This window comes from Rana temporaria, chromosome 2 (genome assembly GCF_905171775.1).
Source record: "Rana temporaria chromosome 2, aRanTem1.1, whole genome shotgun sequence".
Lineage (NCBI taxonomy): Eukaryota > Metazoa > Chordata > Amphibia > Anura > Ranidae > Rana > Rana temporaria.
In genome coordinates, this window is record NC_053490.1 from 482,980,567 (window position 1) to 483,004,353 (window position 23,787).

The following is a 23,787-nucleotide window of genomic DNA, read 5'->3' on the forward strand; positions in this document are numbered from 1 at the left end:
GACACTAACTCTAGTGACCTGGGGGTCCACAACACATTTCCTTACCTTGCAGGTATTTCCTCTCACTTCCTGTTTGGCTATGAAACGGGATGTGAAAGGGAAATCTTTGCAATAGGACAAAAATGTCACCCTCCCTTACTCTATCCAAAATGAAGAAAAAAAGTTTTGTCTATTTTAATGCTTATTTGTTAATGCATATTTTTCAGTACTTATTGTCATTGTTTCTGTAGCTTGGTAAAACATTAATTCTATAGTGCAACAGTAGATACAGTATTTGGCATGTACATATACAGTATACGTATGCTAGTAGAGCAGGAAGTCAATTTCAGTTCACTCCGGTGCCAGCACAGTATTAGTGTGAATGCAGTGATTCATTTAAGAACTGCTGTAAACACCTGAGAACGTTTAGTGCGTGGGAACTGCGAGAGACTTCCAAGTGTGCCAAAAATAACAGTGTCGTTCACAGTTCTCTGCATACACGTTAGGGGAATGTGCATTATAATACTTTATAAAATTATAGTATTCTGTGCCAAGTCTCTTATTGGTAAGTCTATTACTTCACCTTGATTAATTTTGTGTCAGAGTTTTGTGGGGATAAAAAGTAATATACTATTAGAATTTTACTTGTATTATTTAAGAGTTCTACTACATTAGGTTGAAGCTTCTCATAGGTTCACATGTGTTTCTCACTTCCTTGCTGATGTTTTTAATAAACACCAAATTAATTAGCTCCTCCACAAATAGCTTTTTAAACATTTAAGAGAAAAATGTATGCAGAAGGAATTGCTAATTTCTACTTTTTTTGCAAATTAACAAAGTTAGGTTTTGGAGTTTTCTGCACTTTATGGTACTAAATGAAGGATATAGTGTGTATTCAAATATATTTTTGCATAACACAAGATAAATAAATAGATAATTAAAGGGGAGCTCACTCAAAACACAACATTCAGTGATAACTATGCAATGGTTTTTGTTTTACAATTTGATGGACTGTAATTGGATCCAGCAACAGTTCCCCCTATCCACACGATAAACAGATGCATCTATTGGAAATTAATATGTACTCTCAGCCTAAAGTGTTTGTAAAGGCTCCGACCCCTGCTTCCTCCGCACTGGCTGTGATTGACAGCAGCAGGAGCCAGTGGCTCCCATTGCTGTCTCTGAGCCAATGAGGATAGAGAGAGCCAAGAGAGTTCCTGCTCTTGTGCACAGTGCTGGCTCAAAACCGGGCTCAGGTTAGTATGAGAGGGGGCTGGGGGGCTGTATGCAGATGTTTTTTTTAGAAATGCATTAAGGTAAAAAAAACTTTCTGCCTTTAGAACCACTTTAATTACTGGTGCATCTTACAATTAAAACACACACACAATTTGGTATTATGTACATTTATGATGTAAATGTATGAACAAATAAATCTTCTTTCATCCAATCAGTTTCTTTTATCATTTCCTTTCCTAAACTGGAGACGTATAGAAAATAATCTGGTTGATTGTTATGAGAAAGACAGATTATTCCATCACACTCTTTTGCACCAGGTACAAGGTGTATGAGATTATGATTATTAGAAGTCTTATGGGCATATTCAATATAGGTGTAGTTAAACTTTTCTGGGCCCTGGTGCAAATTGTAACGTAGTGCCTCACAAAAAATGTTCATTACAGGCATACCCCACTTTTAAGTACACAATGGGGTTTATTTACTAAAGCTGGAAAGTGCAAAATCAGACTCACTTCTGCATAGAAACCAATGAGCTTCTAACCCCGGCTTGTTCAATTAAGCCTGGTAATAAAACCTGGAAGCTCATTGGTTTTTATGTAGAAGTGAGCCTGATTTTGCGCTTTCCAGCTTTAGTAAATAAACCTCATTGTGTACTTAAAAGTGGAGTATGCCTGTACTAACAACATAAACATAAGTGACTCATACAACATGGCTTGTGTACATAAAAGCCTCTTTAAGCTGATAAATCATGCTGACAATATCTTTGTGTACTGAAAAGTAAAAGCTGGGTCAGGCCTAAGAACTGCACATCTTTAGGCTTATAATAGTTGCTAGTTGAAGGAAGAAAAATAAATAAAGACCAGACTGAAGCTCAACCTCAACCTAAATGTCTAATGTTTCCCAGAGTAGATGTATGTTTGAGAGACCCAGCAAATAGCCTGACACATGTAATGATTAAAGAAATATAACTTTATTACCTCGAACATACAAAACCCCACTGTCTAGTTAGTTCGATCATAATTGCCCAATTATTAAAAATTCAACCATAGCAGCTGCATGGGAAATAATATCTAAGCTCCCCCCACCAAAAAATAAAAAAAGGCAAGGTTATGCAGATCAAAATATTAGTAAATAAATATATATATATATATATATATATATATATATATATATATATATATATATATATATATATATATATATATATATATATATATATATATATATACCCCTGTAGGGGCATAGTCTGCCTGAACTAAATCACACAAATTAAGCCTCTCCATTAGCTTTCAAAATTAGATAACTATATCCGGCTAAGTATTATTCTATGGAAAAATCTTTTGATAGAAAATATTGTGGGACCAAGCCACATATGAATGGTGTAGATGAACCACTGCATATGCTCAGATATCATTCAGAATCCATGAAGATGTCCTTTAATGAAATATATTACAGTATAAGACCAACCCACATATGAGCAAAGTAAAGCCAGAGTGAATTATGGCACATACTGTATGTGGAACATCACTGGAAGACTCCCAGGGAGGGGTGCCCATATCATAACATATAACCTTCATGTAGTTGGTAACATGGCACCCTGTAACCTCCCCTGTTGGCAATTAGATCCTCATAGGACATTTCTTCCAACTGTAGCGTATGACTCATAATTGCCCAGTGGGGGAGCCACCAGTTTTGATCAGAAAAAGTTCTAAGCCATATAACACTAAAAAGGATGGAGTAATACTTGGTTGTCCATGTGGTTCTTGAAAGATCCAGACTGTTCTCATAGAAAGTGGTGGTCTATGGTCTATAAAAGCTGACATTATGGGAGCAAGGCTGGAAGCTTGAACCTTTTCGCCCAATAGTTAGTTCTTCCAATCCATTGGCTACGCCACTAGGTAAGGCAGTGACAAAAGCAATACAGATATACAAAGTACAGCAGCATATCTACTTGAATCAAATATATCTAATATTTGCTGGAATCCAAAAATTGGAAAGGTAATGTCTGCTTGGCTACAATGAGTTACAGTGCCTTTTATCGTCTTACAGATCTTTACACTCATACACTTTCGGATCTCAAAGCTAATGTACTAGGATACGTATCATTATTTGTAAAGACTTGGCGGTAATTTTCATGACATGAGAATTTATAATTTCAGTCACAAGGCTGAAAATAAAGATTCTTACTCTTTTTTCTGAAAGTTTTATAAGTTGAGACTTATATATCATGTTAAATCTTTGACACATTAAAATTGTACTTTCTTTTTTATTTCATGCAGACGGCATCAAATAAGCCCTCCTCCACCACCAAGGCCCATATCTCCGCCTCATACTTATGGGTACATTTCTGGGCCGATAGTGTCAGACATGGATACAGATGTTCCAGAAGATGAAGGAGATGACATGGAGATGGAAAACAAGATCCAGAGCCGCAGAATTCTATTACGTGGCTTGGAGCAGACTCCCGCCTCCAGCATTGGAGACTTAGAAAGCTCTGTAACTGGTTCTATGATCAATGGATGGGGCTCTGCTTCTGAGGAAGACAATGTCTCCAGCGGACGTTCAAGTGTCAGTTCATCTGACGGTTCATTTTTTACAGATGCTGATTTTGCACAGGCTGTGGCAGCTGCTGCAGAATATGCTGGACTAAAAGTAGCAAGACACCAAATGCATGAAGCAGTGGGAGGTGTGTTTTTTCTTTTTCCTTTTTACATATATACATATTTTTATATGATAGCTGTCATTTTAAACATGCAACCAACTGGTAGATTAGCTGACATAAGGCCAGTTAGGACAGGCTTTGTTGGGCAAATGTAGTGTGCTTTTGACCTCAGTTTAAGATGCACCTGAAACCATTCAAAACCAGTCAAAACCGATCATGTGTGGGCCCCATAAGTTATTTAACCATCGGTTAAAAAAAAGCCAAATTGCTTTATATTTAACCGATGGATTCCTAACCGATAGGTCAAAACTGATCGTTAGTACGCACGACCATCAGTTAAAAATCCAGGCATGCTCAGAATCAATTCGACGCATGCTTGGAAGCATTGAACTTCGTTTTTTTCAGCACGTCGTTGTGTTTTACGTCACCGCGTTCTGACACGATCGGTTATTTAACCAATGGTGTGTGGGCACGACGGACCATCAGTCAGCTTCATCGGTTAACCGATGAAAACGGTCCTTCAGACCGTTCTCATCGGATGGACTGATCATGTGTACGAGGCTTCAGAGTTTATTGCAGGTACACTTGACCTACATTTCATCTACTTTATCTTCTTTATCTACTTTAAATTCACATGGACTTGTATGGGGGGAGATGCAATTCCAATCCCAAAGCAAACAAAAACATGTCAACACAGTCCTAATGTATTCCTCAACATTCAAGTTTGATAGAGATCAATGATTTGTTGGGACTTTCTCCTTTGTGTTGTCTGGAAATTGGCTCCAGTAAAAGCAGAACATCTCTCCCATGTAGCAGTCTGCAGTTAAGATCTTTGTCAGAGCAGCAGCCTCCACATATGATTTCTCCAGTTCACATTCCCTTGTTGATTACGGGACTCTAGCTGTGAAATATTCAGGGCATCTCAGATCGCTGCAGAGAGACCACTGCTATCACAGTGCGATCAGGGCTCTTATCTGCATATTGGAGCCATGTGAACCTAGCCTTAATCAAAACCGTTTTCCAGGTCTTGTATGCAGATTTATTATTCAAAGTTTGAAAAATAAAATTATTTAGCATAGTATGTTTACCACCTTACCTCCTCTTTTCTCAGGTCGTAGACATTTCCATCCAGCTCATTGTCAGAGGCCCACAAGTCCTGTGTCTACAGATAGTAACATGAGCACTGCTGTTATACAGAAAAGTCGCCCGGCCAAAAAACAGAAACACCAACAAGGACATCTCCGAAAAGAAGTCTACACAGATGGTGAGACTCATTTAAATACAACACAATTAGGCTTTTATTACAGTTCATTTCAATGCATATGGTGTGAAGCTCGTCGCTCCAATTTTTTTTCCAAGTTTCACATTTTTGGAGGTCTAATTTATTTTTAATGTGTTTTAGCACATTTTATTGTGCTAATGAATCTTGTTGAGCTATCAATGTAGAATGTCATTTTGCAGTTTTTGTTCTGATACAAAACAGGGTTTTCTACTTTTAGCGGCAAACAAATTAGTATTTTCTGTCCACAGTGATATCCCCTTTGCTGATTTAAACCATATTTCTTATATTTGAATTTTTGTTTTGATTTGCATAACATAAAATATTTCAGAAGTTTGGGGAAAATACTTGCTGACCTTGCCAAAATGCAGTTTCCTTTGTGAGCTGAAAAGGCAATAAAAACATCCAAACATCCTTTCTTATGTAAATCACTAGTCTAATTCAGGGCAAAGCAACATATTTGCTTTAATATTACTACCTCCCCAACTTAACTTTCCTTCATTCAGGGCTGTCTTAATAGCATCATGGGTCCATGGGCAAAGTAATGCACTGGGGCCCCATCAGTTTGCCCCAATTTACACACCTGCAGTACTTTCAAGAAATAAAGTATAAATAGTTGATAGAATTAAACATATATTCATTAGTACTTTCAATAAAATCGATTTTTACAAAAGAAAAACATTCCATACATCCAAGACTAGTCAACACAGAGGGCACAGTACAGGGGGGAATGCAGAAGGGCACAGTACAGGGGGGTCAGGAGGGCACAACGCTGGGATCAGGAGGGCACAGTATAGGTTCTGGGACCCTTACTGGGACACAACCATATAGGGACAGTTTAGTAAAAAGCATGACTGTCCCAACAAATCCGGGACAGTTGGAAAGTATGATGTAATGCAAGATTATTGTGGGGCCCCCATGTACCTGGGGCCCCTGGGCAGTGCCCAGGAGTGCCCTTGCATTAAGATGGCCCTGCCTTCATTCGCCCCTTCAATTCAGCCCTGAGAGCCAAAGGAAATTCCCAGTACTTCAAGGTATGGAGGAACGTGTGACAGCACAGAGCCAATCAGGACTTGTCCACAGCCCGGTGTAAGCTACAATTCCAGAGACTAAAACTGTAGCCTACAATGGGATTTCCTTAGTTCCTACTGACAGAATAGAGCAGTAGAGTGGAAGCAGAGTAAGAATAAACTGCTGGGGAGGTCTGAAATAAATCAGACCTTTACTTTTTATATGTAAAGGCAAAGCATACTGTAGATTCACTTTAGGCCCTTTACAACAGCAAACGCATATTTGCGGCATCAGGGCAGGTTGGCTTTAAAGTGGAACTTTACTCTTTTACCCACTCCAGTGCTGCAGTGTCCCAGAGCTTACTCACCGGACACAGACATCTTCAGTCTTCTTCCAGGTACTGTACAGATCGTCTGAGCATGCATATAATTCTTCTGCATTAAAAAATCTGCCTATTTACCATTTCTTTTTTTTTATTACAGTTCCACTTTAACGCCCAGCCATGACATATTTACATTGCTGTTATATTCTGCTCCATATGCATCCCAAAAACTGTAATTGAGCTATCACCAACAGCTCATGGTCATTTACTAACGATCAGGAGCCTGTAGGAAGGCTGCTGATGCCTTTAGGACTGTGCAGCTAATCACACTGCTGCATGATTGGGAGCTCTTCCCACTGGCCCTGAGCATTAAAGTGATTTTAAATGTAAAAAATGGAATTGCACAGAGCAGACCCAAACCTCTTCTTCTTGGGTCCCCGCCCCAGTGATCCCGGTCCCTCCTCTTCTCGATGTGCCACTACAGGAAGCTGCATCCTAACGTGTCAAACCTGCAGACTTGATCCCGAGCCATTCTGTCTGTGTTTATAAACTCAGCCCTGGCCCCCCTGATGCCTTATCACTGGCTTTGATTGACAGCAGAAGGAGCCGATGGCTCCCGCTGCCTCACCAAAGCCTGTGAGACCAGGAAGTGGAAGGAAATATACAAAAAACGCTGTGAGGGTTTTAGAAATTAAAATGGTTGCAACCAATTCATGAATGAGAGCAATGAAGGCTGATTGCAAACTTGGGGAGAGATTTGTCAACCAAAATATATTAAAGCCTCGTACACACGATCAGATTTCCATTGGACAAATCCGTGGAATTTTGTGGGAAGGGCGTTAGCCGTGAACTTGTTCTGCATACAGACGGCAGAACTTTTTCAACCAACATACACAAAACGACATGTTTTTTCAGCTCTTTAGCGCCAGCCTTTGGGCAACTTCTGCTAATGTTGTCTTATGGTTAACATTGGTTCGGAGCATGCAAATTTGAATTGAATTTTTTTCAGATGGACTTGTACACACGATCAGATAATACGACGGCATAAATTTGTTGTCGGAAACTTTGAAAGCATGCTATAAAACATTTGTTGTCGGAAATTCCGACAACAGTTGCCCAATGGAGCATACAAACGGTCGGATATTCTGACAAAAACCTGCCATCACACATTTGTTGTCGGAAAATCCGATCTTGTGTACGAGGCTTTAGACTGATAGAAGCAGAATAAAATGGAAGTAGATTATTAGCAGCTAGCAGCCAATCAGATCCCAGCTCTCATTTCTTAGTGCTGGCGAGAATATAACAGCTGTAATATGATTGCTTTAAGCCTCGTAGACCGTGAAACTCGACGGGTGAAACACATCGTTTTGCTCGTCAAGTTCCTTGTTAGGCTGTCGAGGATCTCAGGGAGCCAAATTTCCCCATTCCCATTGAGGAAAAAGAAGACATGCTCTCTTTTTGGCTCGACGAGATCCTCGACAGTTTCCTCGTCGAAAAGTGTACACACGACCGATTTCCTTGGCAAAAAAAAAACAAAACAGCAGTTTCTTGCTGGTTTTTGCCGAGAAACTCGGTCGTGTGTACAAGGCCTTACACAATGTCTGCAGACCCATTGTATGCAGTGTTTAAATATCATCTCAATATTGTGTATTTTATAGCTGACCTTGTTTCAAGAATATGTCTGTTCAACAAACAAAATGACAGATTGCTTAGTAGGTGATGCTATACAAAAATACCCCCCCCCCCCCCCCTCTCTCGAACGAGTCTGCATAATTATCTCCATTTGACATGAAAAGCACACAATTGGAGGAATGTAAGAATAGTCTGTTGCATTATGTGTGTTTTGCTAATGGAAGTAATTAGCCCATTACCAACAATGAAAGCTTGCCTTGGAAAGTATATATATTATATAAAATCAATCCATTGACTGCATAATGATGAATTATTTTCATTTTGCCCATGATAGACAACTGACGTGAACTGCAATATTTTCCAAAGCACTCTTATCGGCAATCAATACACTTAACTTGCTGACACTGAATTCCATTTTTATTGATTTAGATTTAAAACCAATTATTTGCAAATATTCCATTAGCGGTGCAGAAAATTACAGCATAGGTTGTAAGTTTCCCCCAAGAACAATTTGGAGATTCTCTGCACTTAAACTCTCAGAAAGATCTATATGCAGGGACACCCATGGCTGTTAAAGAAGTCTCACGCTCCCCGATGGGCTTTTCATTTAATTACATGATATTACTAAAAATGCAGCAAGTCAAGGTGAGTGCTCAAAGCTAGAGTTTTCAAAGCCCTAATTTATGATTCCATCTATAGGAGCAAATCAGCATGACCCCTTAAAGTGTTTTTCAGTTTTGGATAGCGTAGGGAAGTGTTAGAACCCCGCTGGGTAGATTCACTTGTTCCATTTGTCCTTGTGACCAATGTCACCAGCACTGGAAAAATCAAAAATTTGGAGTTGTCACCAGAACAGGGAGAAGGAAAATCTTGCCATGGGGATACTTGGTCGGTTGACACTTGCCTAAGAGGATATTTCTCTTGCTTTGGAGAGACTTCCTCTAACTTCCTGTTGTCTCTAAAGGAAAATAAATCTCCCCAATAGCTGGTAAAAAGGTAAGTACGAATGAGCATTACTTATTTGTACAAAATGCTTGAGGTATGGGAAGGAATACATATAGGTTCTCCAAATGAGGAAAGCCAACCAGCTTACAGTTGAACTCCAAGGAGAAAAAAAAAATCTTCCCATTGCAGCCCCCCCCCCCCTTATACTGCATGGATTAAATGCTTGTTTATGCCTAGGGTACCTGTAACAAACACTTTTACTTTCCTGATACCCTGCTCCAGCAAGCCTTCTCCATACTGTAAGATTGGGTCCTGTAGCCTATTCTCCCTGACACCCTGACGGTTACAGGCAGTGTGATGTACCCAAGTACAATGCAGGGACTATTGCCCACAAGCCAGGGTATCAGAGAGAAGATTTGAGTGCCGACTGCTTGGGGAGTGAGGGGTGGTCTATGGGAACTCCAGCGATAAACACAGATTTAACCCTTGCTGTACAAGGGAGCCCCACTAGCAGGAGTTCAGCTTTAACACTTAAAGTGATTGTAAAGGTTCAGGTATTTTGTTTTAAAAATAACAAAGATGTCATACTTGCCTCCACTGTGCAGTTCGTTTTGCACAGAGTGGCCCCGAACATCCTCTTCTGGGGTCCCATGGCGGCTCTCTTGGCTCCTCCCTGCAATAGCTAACCCCCTCCGAGGCACGCTCCTGTGTCATACACATTTGGCGTACATAGCTGCCGAGTTTATGACTTCGTCAAGCCTCCCGGCGCCCGCGTCATTGGATTTGATTGACAGCCGTGCGAGCCAATGGTTGCGCTGCTATCAATCTATCCAATGAAGAGCCGAGAACCCCGGGCAAAGATCAAGCACGTTCGCGACGCAGGACTTTCCAGGATCAGGTAAGTAAAAAGTGCAAAGGTATCGTGTCTGCAAACTATGGGATATTTTTATGGAATTTTTACTAGTAATGGCAGCTATTAGTGACTTGCGACATTGCGGTGGACAAATCGGACACTAAGTGACATTTCTGACACTTTTTGGGGGGCCGGTGACACTAACGCAGTGATCAGTTCCTAAAAATATAAAAAATATATAAAAATATACTGTCACTGTACTAATGACACTGGCAGGTAAGGGTTTAACATCAGGGGTGATCAAAGGGTTAAATGTGTCCCTAGGGAGGGCTTTCTAACTGTGTGGGGGATGCTTTAACTGTTTGAAAACAGAGATCAGTGTTCCTGCTTAGCAGAAACACAGGATTTCTATCTGCCTTGTTTACATTGGCAGACCACCGTTCATAGTGGGTGCGGGTGTGCGCCACGGACCCGGAAAGTGCGAAGGTAACGTACCTCACATGGCTCTGCGCAGAAGAGCCACCACCCCACAGTATATGTACGTGGGGCAGTCAGCAAGAGGTTAAGAATTTAGAGAAGAGTAGGACCAAATCCCTCCTGAGATGTGTGCAAACCTGGTAACCAACTACAAGAAATGTCTTACCTCTGTGCTTGCCAACAAGGGTTTCTCCACCAAGTAGGGATCAAATACTTATTTTATTCACAGAACTGAAACTCAATTTATATTATTTGTTTCATGTTTTTTCAGGATTTTCGGTTGATATTCTGACTCTATCATTTAAAATAGTCCTATGATAAAAAATTACAGACCCTTCATTTCTTTGTAAGTGGGCAAACTTACAAAATCTGCAGGGGATCAAATAATTATTTTCCCTATTATACTTTGTGTTTCATGATTTCTTTTTTTATTTCTTCACATTTTATATAAATATGACCTATCTGCAATTTCATATTATACTTGTTCTATGGTCGCTTGCTGAGATTTAAATCTCCATACAAGTTGATGAAAGTAGCTAAGCAGCAGAAATGGCACGTTTGAATAGAAAGATTTGTGCACGACATTTAGAAAAGCTGAAAAAATGTCTGCAGCCTATTGAAACCTTTATTACTGGAGATAAGCTGATTACTCTATCCCATTGCACTGCATAGTATTTTGCTGATTGGTTGTACAGAATTCCGTAGCACCATCTACATTGAATTGTCCAAAATAAAATACTCACTTTCCCACTTTTTTTATCTGTTGTTGAATCCCAGTTTCTTTCAGCTTATTTGCAGCCATTTCCTCATAATAACTGCATGATATTTTTCAGAGAAGGTTTTCTGATGGTGACAACAGGGAACCATGCCTGTGTAGTATGTTCTGAAGTAGCTGTTGTCCCCACTAAAAAGCCCACGTGACTGTAAAGGTCCATACACACAATTGGACTTTCCGACAACACCGGTCCGTCGGACGTGTTTTATCCGATAATCCGACCGTGTGTATGGTCCATCGGACAATTGTTGTCTGAATTTCCACAGACAAATGTTCGCTTTCGCTTTGAAAACAAATGCGTTTCATCGGATCATCCATTCCTGTGTACACAAGTCCATCAGACTAAAATCCAAAGTACAAAAACGCATGCTCAGAACCAATGATAAACATCAGACAGTGGTTTGGTGAATGTTGGCTGAAAATGTTCTGCTGTGTGTATGCAGAACAAGTTCACGGCCAACGCCCTTCGGACCAAAATCCACTGAAAAGTCAGATGGAAGTCCGATCGTGTGTATGAGTCTTTACAAAGTAGGAGAACAATTGGGAAGCAGGGAGAGAGCATTGTCAGCCTCTGAGTGCTTTAGCAAGGACCTTCATGGTAGGATCACCGGAGATTATTTTAATAAAAGCTTCAGGTTTTAAACAATATTAGAAACTTACTCTTTAAAGGACATTAACACATTAAAGCTATGGGAGTTTACTGACTGAGCTTACAGTTTGCATTGTGTCTGGTTGCTTTGTAATTGCTATAATGTATTCATACTTTACAACCAGAAACATATAGTAGTTTCTTGGACTGAATTACAAATGGGTCTACTGTATGAGATCTTTTAACTGCATTTCATATTTTATTTTCTGATATTTTCTCATACAAGCAAAAAGGAAACCATTAATTGGTGGCAGGGGGCTATTAGAGTACCAAATGAACCACACAGATAATCTAAAACATATATATTCTTTATTCATAAAGTGCGAAAAACATCCATTAGGCCATCTGATTTGATCCATATCATTTCTCTTAAAACATATTTATAACAATGGTGTGCATAAATCTTATCATGGGTTGTATATGCCCCAGGGGGTTCATTTTGAAGCTGTTAACAACCCAGAATCAATTGAGCCCAAAGCCCATGGGGCGGTTAATGATTGTTAACCTGTTAATGGTTGTTAACGGCTTCAAATACAACCCATAATAAGGGTTATGGTTAATGGGTTAAATACAACCCATGATAAGGGTTCCTTTTTGTTTACAAGTCTATGCTTGGGATTGGGTACAGAAGCGATTTCCAAGTGATTTTATGTGTTACAGTCTTTGATATTTTTTCATGCAAACAAGCGTGGACAACATGCTTTTTCTGGAAAACTAGAAAAAGATCAAATGTCCCTAAGGGTGCAGCGGCTTTTTTTGAGAAGTTAACTAGCAAGCCCCCCTTGAAAAGTAAGGACAAGGACGACATGGAAAAACCATGGAAATAATAATCAAATTAATGTCACTGTAAAAATATAAATGTAACCTACCTTAGAAGTTAGCTTCAGCCAGAAACTCGGCATTCACTTTCATGCACAATATTTTCATGTCTGGGGAGTAATTGGTCACACCATCAAGTCCGATGCCAGAGTCCATCATGAAGACAGAACATCTAGTACTGCAGGCTGACTTGTTTGGTTTTCTGCTCTGAGATCTAGCCAGTGCAAGTGATGGGTTTGTCCATGTACAGTGCTCAGTAGTACTGTAGGTAGGTCAGTTTACAGTATACAGAGGTCAGTAGTAGGCAGTGCAGTATACAGAGGTCAGTAATAGGTAGTGCAGTGTACAGGGAAAAGTAGGGCAGTGGACATGGGTTAGCAGGGCAGGGGGTTAGCAAAGCAATGTACAGGGGGCTCAGGAGGGCATGGTATGGGAGGGGGAGGCTCCTCAGGAAGACATGATATGGGGCACCAAGATGGCCTGGTACAGAAAGGTCAGAAGGGCATGGTACAGGTGGCTCAGGAAGGCATGGTAGAAGGGGTCAGGATGGCACAGTACAGTAAGGCCCGGAGGGCTCTGGACATGGAGCTCAGGACGGCATGATACAGGGGGTTCTAGAGGGCATGTTATGGCAGAGTCAGGGGGGCACACCACTGGGTTCCTCAGGGCCACTGGGGATATCAAAAGGGACACTACTGTGGGCATCGATGGGCACACTACTGAGGAATTAGAGGGAACTCTTTTAGGGGCCTCATGCAGAGCAGTGCAAGCTACTGTGCAGATCTAACTCTTCTAGTGCTGCCCCAGCCAGCTCTCCTCTCTCGTCCTTCCCACATGATGTCATCCATAAGTGCCTTGGATGGACTAAAGAGGAGGGCCGGAGGGGATCATCACTATACACTCTGTGGATGAGCTTGGGTGCTTTCAAGCAAGAGCCTGAACTCGCCTGTTGTCATAGGCGGCAGAGGCTTTTCCCGTTCCGAAGTGCTGTGGGGGGCGGGGGATGCCTTTGCCAGCTTTTGGCAGATTCCCAGCAGCTCGCCGCTTTCCAGCACAGCTCTTACAGTAGCAGGCAAGGCAGGGACGAGATTATGACCTACCAGTCACCTGACTGTGGTTGACTGGTAGATCACAATTGACAGGTTGTTGACCCCAGCAGCCATACAATTAAAGAAATTAAAAGAATCAAAAAAAGTGATCTTTAGGTGAAAGTAAGGTCAAATATACCATATAAAATAAAAATATAAATCTTCATTTGGATATAAACCTTATTCTATCATAAAATCAAAAAAGGGTCCCTTGAATATGTAAACAATATCATATTAAATATCCTTTACTACTTTTGCCCCTCTGGACATTCTGCATGGGGGGTTTCCCATATACAAAAGCACCCAGACTGGCATAGGCATGGAAAGGCCTGGGAGACAATCTGGTGTGTTTCACATGTTGGCAGGAGGACATTACAAACCTCAACAGTCCGTGGCTGCTCTTTCATCAAAAGGTACAGGGTAGAGAGGGGGCACTACTGCATTTCCCAACTGGAATTTGTTCCATATATATATGGTGCGTTAGGGGGTCCACCAGTTCCGGTAAGAGTATACATTCATTATTATTGTTCCTATGTCTACTGTTTGAAGATTTGAAGCTCCACCCTATACAGCTGAAGATTCTCAAATTTTCTCCACTATATAGTATACAGGACTATTTTACATCAAGTATACTTAATATTCAGCAGGGGGCACTGATTGCTCTAGTCATCAAGTGCTGTGGCTGTACTCAAGTACTGAGATATCACGTTTCTCATTCACGGGACATTGTACTAGGTCATTTATGTATTATGCATATTTGATATTTCTGTTTATATTTTTGCTCACATTAGTGTGTCAGTATACGGTGCTGTTATTCCTTATTTTTTGTGTTTTACATGTGATTCACGAATAGTAGGTCACTTTGTTTTTGGTTGTGATTTTGATCACATCTTATCACTACTTTTTCACAGAATTTTGGTATGTCACCTTTTTAGGGACACTTTACAGATTTTAGACACGGCAAGCAGGGTGTTACTTCCTGTGTGCCTGTTTTCTGTGCACGTTTGATAGGGTTTCTGATACTCACTAACACATATTATACCTTCATTGGTTCATATTTCTTCTTTGCTGACCACCCAGGGAAAGAAGGTGTGATACACTTACCTTCTCCACCTCAGGATATAGGTCATTCATTTTGGCGCTACATTTTTATTTTTATTTGTTCACGAAGAGTTCACTTTGTTATGTTGGCAGCCTAAAGTATAGATACATTACAGGGTGCGCAATATTATACACAACTTTTCTGTTCCATATACCTAGCTGGGCAGAAATACAAATACTTTTTACAAGCGAAACAGCTCCCTTATGTATTTCATCTTTGTGCAGTACTTACTTAAATCTTAAAGGCTTGGTCAAAAAAATGTACGGTACTTTTCAGGTTGAGTTACAGTGGGTATGCTTAGGGGTAAAGAGACAAATCTTTATTTTTTTAAATTAGGGCTGTGTCTTCTATGTATCTGCTGCCACCTCAAGTGCCCTTGCTGTGAAGCCACTACATAATGTGTTACTTCAAGAACATTTTGAGACAGTAAATATGAAGGCTCCTAATCATCTCCCTCCATGTCCTCACACACAATATTGATTTCTGCTGAAAAGTTAATGCTTGTTTTCCAAAGAATTCTGCGAGGGAAATACGAGCAGCATTATGGTTGAAGAGAAAAGCCCTTAATGAAAACGCCTCAGGTGGCGCACTTTTTTTTTATTAAACTGCAACATTCCTTCCTCTTCTGCCTTTCAAAGGAAAACAGCTTGCAAGCCATGCTGGAAATTTATGTTCTGTACGTTTTCCTATTTTTTGTCATCTTGTCAGCCTTAGTAAATTTGTTGAAGGGACGCTCGTCTCCTGCATCTCTTGCTTTGCCGCCTCCCGCTTCTTAGCAACAGCAATCTGATTAGGAATTTCATTACCAGTCAGCAATTTTTCAAAGAGGGGCATCATTTTCCATTATCATATGAAAGCTTAATATTATAGATTCTTATCAATGGCTACACAAGGGTTTTACAGTTTTTTTTTTTTTTTTTTGGCCTGTCCGTGAATAGCAGGTACTTGATAGGAAAAAATTACAAAGCACACAGCAGGAAGAGCACAAGCAATTTTGGAATGAGTGGTCTACCTTTATTATCTGTTCTTTGCCTTGAGTATATGCTCAGGAGCCTATATCTGAGATTAGAGGACATTTAACAGAAACATGACAGTGTACCTGGACACGGTGGCTCCTCAGCAGACTCTGACTGTCAGCAAAACTGAGATGTTTCAGGATTATCTGATTTTATGAGGTTATTGCAGTGGGAGTAGCTGGCTAATGGTTATGTGGTTTATTATTGTGCAGGTTAGGAAAAAATGCATTTCATCAGTTATTTAAGATGCATTTCCCATTAGGCAGATATTAAAAATGTTTAGTTATTAAAATGTTTAATTATTCGAAGGTGCCTATAGCCAGGTTTAAAGGACTTTTGGAGGAAATTATTAAAACACCCAACTCCCAAGTTGTATCACCTTTCATTTACCCATGTGATTCCATTCAAACCTGCACTCACCGGTAATTCCCTGATGGAGAGGGAACGTTAAAGCCTCTGACACATTGCCTTGTTACCGTTGGACTTTGACGTAAATACTCCTTTACGCCTGTACTTGTTGTATGACACTTTTTTTCCCTATGCTACTCTATTGCAATCAAATCCACTTCATGCTAGAGAGTTTCACAGCCTGAGTAATTTAACACTGTTGTAATAACTTATCTCACCATGAGAACCAAAAGCAATTTTGGTTTCAGCGTTCTTTCCTATTTACACTTTCTTGTACACTTTGGGCCAGATTTTCAGAGGAGATACGATGGTGTATCTCCAGATACGCCGTCGTATCTCTGAGTCCGGCCGGTCGTATCTATGCGCCTGATTCTTAGAATCAGTTACGCATAGATATCTATTAGATCCGACAGGCGTAAGTCTCTTACGCCGTCGGATCGTACCTGCATATTTACGCTGGCCGCTAGGGGCGTGTACGCTGATTTACGCGTCAAAATATGTAAATCAGCTAGATACGTGAATTCACGAACGTACGCCCGACCGGCGCAGTACAGTTATGCCGTTTACGTTAGGCTTTTCCCGGCGTATAGTTACCCCTGCTATATGGTGGCGTAAGTGCGGCGTGCCAATGTTAAGTATGGCCATCGTTCCCGCGTCAAAATTTGAAAAAGTTACGTTGTTTGCGTAAGTCGTCCGTGAATGGGGCTGGACGTCATTTACGTTCACGTCGAAACCAATGATGTCCTTGCGGCGTACTTTGGAGCAATGCACACTTGGAAACTCCACGGACGGTGCATGCACTGTTCAGGAAAAACGTCAATCACGTTGGGTCAAGCCTGATTTACATAACACACGCCCACCTCTTCACAATTTGAATTAGGCGGGCTTACGCCGGCCTATTTACGCTACGCCGCCGCAACTTTTTTTTGAGAATACGGCACTTGCCTGTAAAAGTTGCAGAGGCGGAACGTAAATAGGATACGTTACGCCCGCACAAAGTTACGCCATTCTACGTGAATCTACCCCATAGTATAAGTCTTTGACCATTGACCATTTTGGCTGAATAGGTGATGATCTATTGTCTTTCAGCTACCTACAGACATTACTGACACTTATTATTGTGTAATAGCAATCAGGTAAGACTTACTGAGCTGTCCGATTGCTATTCCCCTATCTTTATTGTGTTTTCCCCTGACAAGATGGTGCTGAGGTGCCATTGACCTGAGCATAAATGGTTTCTTCATGTGAGCGTATTAGGAAGTAGCTGAAGGGGATACAAGCTTGAGGGGGATCAGTTTGCATTTGCACATCCAACCACCCTCAAATGTTTATGGACAGCTTTATCCTGAAAAACTGTACGAAACTGAAAAGGTAGTAGTCATAACTTATCTGACTTGTGTAATGCTATTCATAGACAGGCCCATTTAAAATGGACTGAATGCCAGGACCCACAGAGACGTTATTCTCTCTCCGGTCTTCCCTTTCTCTCCTATTTTTTGTTGCATTCTCTTTTTCTGCCTATTCTACTTTTCTCCGGCCTCTCCTCTCTTTATTTTTCTTCTTCAACCTATTTCCTCTACCCTCTTGCCAAAGACCAATGTAGCCACCCATGCTAAACTATTACCATGGAGGTGAAAATACAGTGACACTGCCTATTGGTCCTTGGCCTTCTTCGTGGGGGAGTTACAAGCACCGATCACATCTGTATAAATTGCAAAGTCTGACAGCCGCTTCAAGCCCCAACCCCCCCCCCCCCACCACCACCGCGGCTTTCAGCTACTGTAGTGAAAACAGCGGTGATGGTGCTTGTAGCTCTCCCACACACATCACCACTGACTGTCCCCATATACTCCAGTCCTCCTCAGTTCTGCTGCTGTCCCACTCCACGTCCCCCTCCGTGCTGCCGTGTCTCCCTCCGTGCCTCCCTCCGTGCATTATCTATCTATCTATCTATCTATCTATCTATCTATCTATCTATCTATCTATCTATCTATCTATCTATAACAAAATATTAAAACAAAAAATGGCTGTTGGAAGTCAGCTGTACTGAGATTATAAAAAAAAGAATGGTTAAAGGTAAAACTGTTTTTTTTTTTTTTTAAACTATGGCTATTGTCTATAATAGCAAACTAAATGTCATCCAGTTGAAGTTGGAGGTTCAGACATTTTTGCATGTGTTTTAGCTCTGTTTTAGGCATGTTGTGAAACTCCTTTTGGTTTCCCTGGGTGGTAAAGTGAAAGTCCACAGGCCAAGATACCAGAGGCACAATTCTCCTAATGCCCATTAGTGAATTGCATCAGATGTGAAAAAGGTCCATTAATTAATATTGATTTTTTTTCAGAAAAAGGAGATTATCCTTTGCTGGAACACAGTCTGGTGTGAACAAGTCCTAAAGCAAATTGAGCTCTACATTTAATGCCCCTTTACAAAAGGCTGATAGAGGAATAGAGATAATCCTAATGACCTTATGGAAATTTAACACCCTTATAAAAACATTATGCTTACCTTTATTCATCCTGTTCTGTTTATTTCTTAGCAAACTGAGCCTTACAATTTGCATTAAATAAAAAAATTCAAATGGCAAGAAACAAATGAAAATTCATTGAATCTACATCCTCATTTGGAAAAGGAAAAAAGCAGAAAGAGGCTGCTTGGCCTTAGTGGCCATTAGAATGCATCCTGCATTAACGCAGTAAATTTGATATATGTGATCAATATAAGTTGTGTCTTATTCAGCATATTGTCTAAAATAGACTCCCGCTCCTTCCTAATGTCAGCGCTTCAATTAGTAGGCCTGTAATGTAAGTATAAATAGCAAATTTCTGTCAAATTAGTCGCTGCTGTTTCCAGTTTATTCAGATTTTAGTCATTTTAATGCTCATTTAGATATTACAAGCGCCATTATTGCAAGGCAAAGTAAGGCAACAACTCCTTGTTTTGCTTTCTTTGTCAAGCACTTTATTCTCCTTCTTCTAAGGAAAATGTTACATATCCTGCAGCAGAATGATCGTAGCTCTGCAGGTCGCCATGTGATTTGCCAAACTGAAGTTGCCATAGTAAACTTAAAATTTTTAAAGGTAATACAAAAATCATAATTATTTTAAGCAGATGTACAGTGGAAAAAATAATTAACGTATATACTCGAATATAAGCTGACTCGAATATAAGCCGAGGCACCTAATTTTTCCACAAAAAATGGGAAAAATGTATTGACTCGAGTATAAGCCTAGGGTGCATGCCTCACTGTTTCCATGTGCATGTCTCACTGTGCCCATGCCCCACTGTGTCCATGTCTAGACTGACGTTTAACATGGGAGTCTATTGAAGGGGTGCCCGGCTTTGAAAAATCAGTGCTCCCCAGCCGTAGGTCCCCCAGACAACAAACTTTGAACACTTGTAGAGGAGAAATGGGGCTACATGTATGCAGGCGACCTACGGTTGGCCGGTACCGGGTCCCCAAATCCGGGAGATCAGGCGCAAAAAGGTGACTCGAGTATAAGCCAAGGGGGGCATTTTCAGCACAAAAAAATGTGCTGAAAAACTCGGCTTATACTCAAGTATATACAGTATTTGATCCCCTGCAGATTTTGTAAGTGTGCCCAAAATTCCAGCAAAAAAACACATGATACAAATGTTAAAAATTGAGTTGTAGTTCAGTAAGTAAAATAAGTATTTAATCCCCAAGCAAAAAAATTACTTAGTAATTGATGGAAAAACCCTTTTTCTGTCCCACTCCCTCCTTCCGCCCAAGGACTGCCTCGGGACACGGGACAGGTCCCAGGAGACCGCTTGTCCACTCATAGAGCGCAGCATGACTCGTGCATGTGCAGTGAGTGCCTGGCCATGAAGCCAAAAGCTGTCACAGCCGGGGTGCCCACACTCTGAATGGAGGCGCTGACCGGAGAGGGGGGGGGAGAGTAGCGGAGTTCCGGGCATCGCTGGACCGTGGAGCAGGTAAGTGTCTATTTAATAAAAGTCAGCAGCTACACTTTTCGTAGCTGCTGACTTTTAATAAACACCAAAAGACAGGAACTCTGCTTTAAGGTTTATTCACTGTCACTTGGCAACTCGAAGGTTCAGCTCCCTCCATAAATTTTCTATAGGATTAAGGCCTGGCAAGGCCACTCCATGACCTTAATGTGCTTCTTCTTGAGCCACTACTGTGTTGCATTGGTGGTAAGTTTTGGGTCATTGTCATGCTGGAACACCCATCCACAACCCATGCTCAGTGTTCTAGCGGAGGGAAGAAGGTTCTCATTCAAGATTTTACAATACATGATCCCGTTCATTGGCCCCTCAATACATCAACGTTTGTCTATACCTAGAGAAACAGCCCTACCTTAGCAGAGAAACAGCCCTAAAGCATAATGTTTCCACCTCCATGCTTGACTGTAGGGATGGTGTTCTAAGGCCTCGTACACATGACCGAGGAACTCGGCGGGCGAAACACATCGTTTTCCTCGTCGAGTTCTTGTTAGGCTTGTCGAGGAACTCGGCGAACCAATTTTCTCCATTCCCGTCGAGGAAAAAGAGAACATGCTCTCTTTTTGGCTCGACGAGTTCCTCGACAGTTTCCCCGCTGAAAAATGTACACACCACCGGTTTCCTCGGCAAAAAAAATCTCCCACCAAGTTTCTTGATGGATTCTGCCGAGGAAACCGGTCGTGTGTACGAGGCCTTAGGGTCATAGTCAGCATTTTTCTTCCTCTTGAGTTCTTAACACGACGAGTTAATGCCAGATAGCTAAATTTTGGTCTTATCTGACCACAGTACTTTATCCCAATCCTTCTCTGAATCATTTAGATGTGCATTGACAGACTTCAGACGGACCTGTACATGTGCCTTCTTAAGGAAGAGAACCTTGCGGATGCTGCAGGATTTCAATCCATGGCGCTGTATTGTGTTACCAATGGTTTGTTTGGTGACTTTGGTCCCAACTGCCTTGAGATCATTCACAAGCTCCTCCTATGTAGTTCTGGGCTGATCCCTCACTTTTCTTATGATCATCCTTACCCCATGAGGTGAAATCTTGCATGGAGCTCCAGACAGAGGGCAATTGATGGTTGATTTGTATTTCTTCCATTTACAAATAATCGCTCCAACAGTTACTTCCTTCATACCAAGATTCTTACTCATGATCACTTTTCTCATGATCACTTTTCTCATGATCATCCATGCCCCATGAGGTGAAATCTTGCATGGAGCTCCAGACAGAGGGCAACTAATGGTTATTTTGTATTTCTTCCATTTACAAATAATTGCTCCAACAGTTGCCTCCTTTATACCAAGATTCTTACTGATGGTCTTGTAGCCCATTCCAGCCTTGTGTGGGTCTACAATCTTGTCCCTGATGTCCTATGACAGCTCTTTGGGTTTGCCCATGATAGTGAGGTTTGAGTGGAAGAAAGAGATGCTGTGGACAAATGCCTTTTATACACATAACGATTTGTCGTTAGGAGCACATTTTTAAATTGACAGGACTAATCTGTGTACAACATGAGCACATACTGTAGCCAGTCTGTGGGAGCCAAACATTGACAGGTTGACAACATAGAAGAGCAATTGGGAGATAGTTGTCACCCTATAACAGGAAGTACCTAAACAAGAATCTTCATGGCTGGGTCACAGGGATGTATTTTAATGAAAGTTGCAGATTTTAGTTGCAAGTTAAAGTGGTTCTAAATACTTACCTGAGTCCTCAATTAATCCAGCACTGTGCATGGCTGCATCTCTTCTCTACCCTCTCTTCCTCTTCCGACAGGGACTCAGGCCAATTAAATGTTGTGAGGAGGAAGTGGGGGTGGGGCCAAGTCATGCTGCTTGTGTCTATGGAGCACGGTTCTATTGACACAAAGCTCGGGAGTAAGCATGCACTGTGTGCTCCCATAGCAAACGGCTTGCTTTGGGGGGCACATGGAGAAGAGGAGGACCCAAGATTGCTAATGGGGAACTCCAAAACAGAAGGTTTGGGGCCTCTCTGTGCAAAACCATTGCACAGCGCAGATGAGTATAAAAAATGAGTTTTAAAAAATGCCTTTAATCACACCTTAACTTTAAAAGCTTCTATGAGATTTTAGTGATTGAGTTTATGCCAAGTTCGTAAATGTACACTACAAACATACATTGTATGCATCTAATGGCCATAATAATATACAAATAGGCAATATTGCATCCCCTACTGTAAATCATAAGGATATTACATTTCACTATATAAATTAACAAGGTTGCTGACTTAATACATTTTTATAGGTCACCTTATTCCAAGGTCAGTCCAGATATCTTTAGTCATTTATTGGTGTAATATTCTTGTAATACTCCAAAACTAACACACAGCCTGGCAGATACTGACTGCCTTTCCAAAAAAAACCACACTCTTCAGTGGCCAGTTTACCAAGGGATACTTTACTTTGTGGAGAAATCAAATCAATAGTGTTTAGTTTAAATATTCAATTAGTTACAGCATTTAAACAGCATAAACTGTCCATTTTGCATACAGGCATAAGTGATAGAAACTGACGCTGTCAATTATGCTATTATAAATTGTGATAATAAAGATTTGCAAGTCCCATTTAAAGTTAAACACGATTCACCCATTTGCAGCATTACACATACAGACAGATGAATTTTGGGATAACATTCGGTGTGCTAATCTCACAACAAACCCTTTATAAATACAACCATTTAAATGACCCTTGTTATTTCTTATGATATCACAACTAGCAATACCTATGTAAGCCTAAGGTCTGCCAAGATACAATGACATCATACAAAAAAATGTCCCTGACTCTCCCATTAGTGGAGACACGGGTATGTGAGGGATTGTTTACATGCCTGGCACAATAGTACACGAAAAAACATAAAAGCTTAAAAGCAAAAATCATGTGAAAAATGCTGCCATGTTTGTTAGACAACCAACGGAGCCAAAGGGGATTGACGTGTTTCACCCAAATTGGGCTCCTTCAGGGTCCACTTGATTTTCACATTGTATTAGCCCAACATGACTGATAATACAGGAAAATTATAGGGAGGATAGTTCTCATTAATCATATAAACCAGATGATATTAAAAAAAATGGCAGTTTTCCTTACACATATTTGTAAGTGTACACATAAGTCCAGTTTAAACCTGTAAGCCTGGATAATGTGAAAGAAGTGGGTAACAGTCACAATCTTAGATGCCGTTCATATGGGTCATTTAAAAGCTCACGCCCAGTATACAGCCAGACTCTCAACAAGTGCCACTGGATCGACCTAGATTCTAATAATGACATATATCACCATATCTTCTTTGCTGAATTGCTGGAATATTTTTTTTTCTATAAGCTGACAGTACAGCCAACAGAAACAAATACTTCCAGCAAATCAGTTATGGAAAAGTGATCATTATGTTTGGGCAGACGTTATGGACATCAGACTACTGTAAATGATTAACAGGGGGAAATATAATAATGCTGGTATTATCTTTTGGCACTAAGAACAAGTCACAATCCTTAAACTTCTCTAATTGGCTCTAACATCTAAAGCACTCACTAAC

At 40.7% G+C, this 23,787-nt stretch overlaps 1 protein-coding gene across 8 annotated transcripts in view; it reads left to right on the plus strand.

The window, feature by feature from the left end:
* The window catches only part of ROBO1 (roundabout guidance receptor 1), a 1,468,549-nt gene that overhangs the window by 1,437,067 nt on the left and 7,695 nt on the right, over positions 1–23,787 (plus strand). For 5 of the 8 annotated variants that reach the window (XM_040338766.1, XM_040338761.1, XM_040338764.1 and 2 more), the window contains 3 exons: positions 3,495–3,901; positions 4,989–5,141; positions 6,508–6,564. In XM_040338766.1, the coding sequence (XP_040194700.1) occupies positions 3,495–3,901; positions 4,989–5,141; positions 6,508–6,564 (617 nt within the window). The remainder of the gene's footprint in view (positions 1–3,494; positions 3,902–4,988; positions 5,142–6,507; positions 6,565–23,787) is intronic. The other 3 variants (XM_040338765.1, XM_040338768.1, XM_040338767.1) reach the window with 1 other exon arrangement.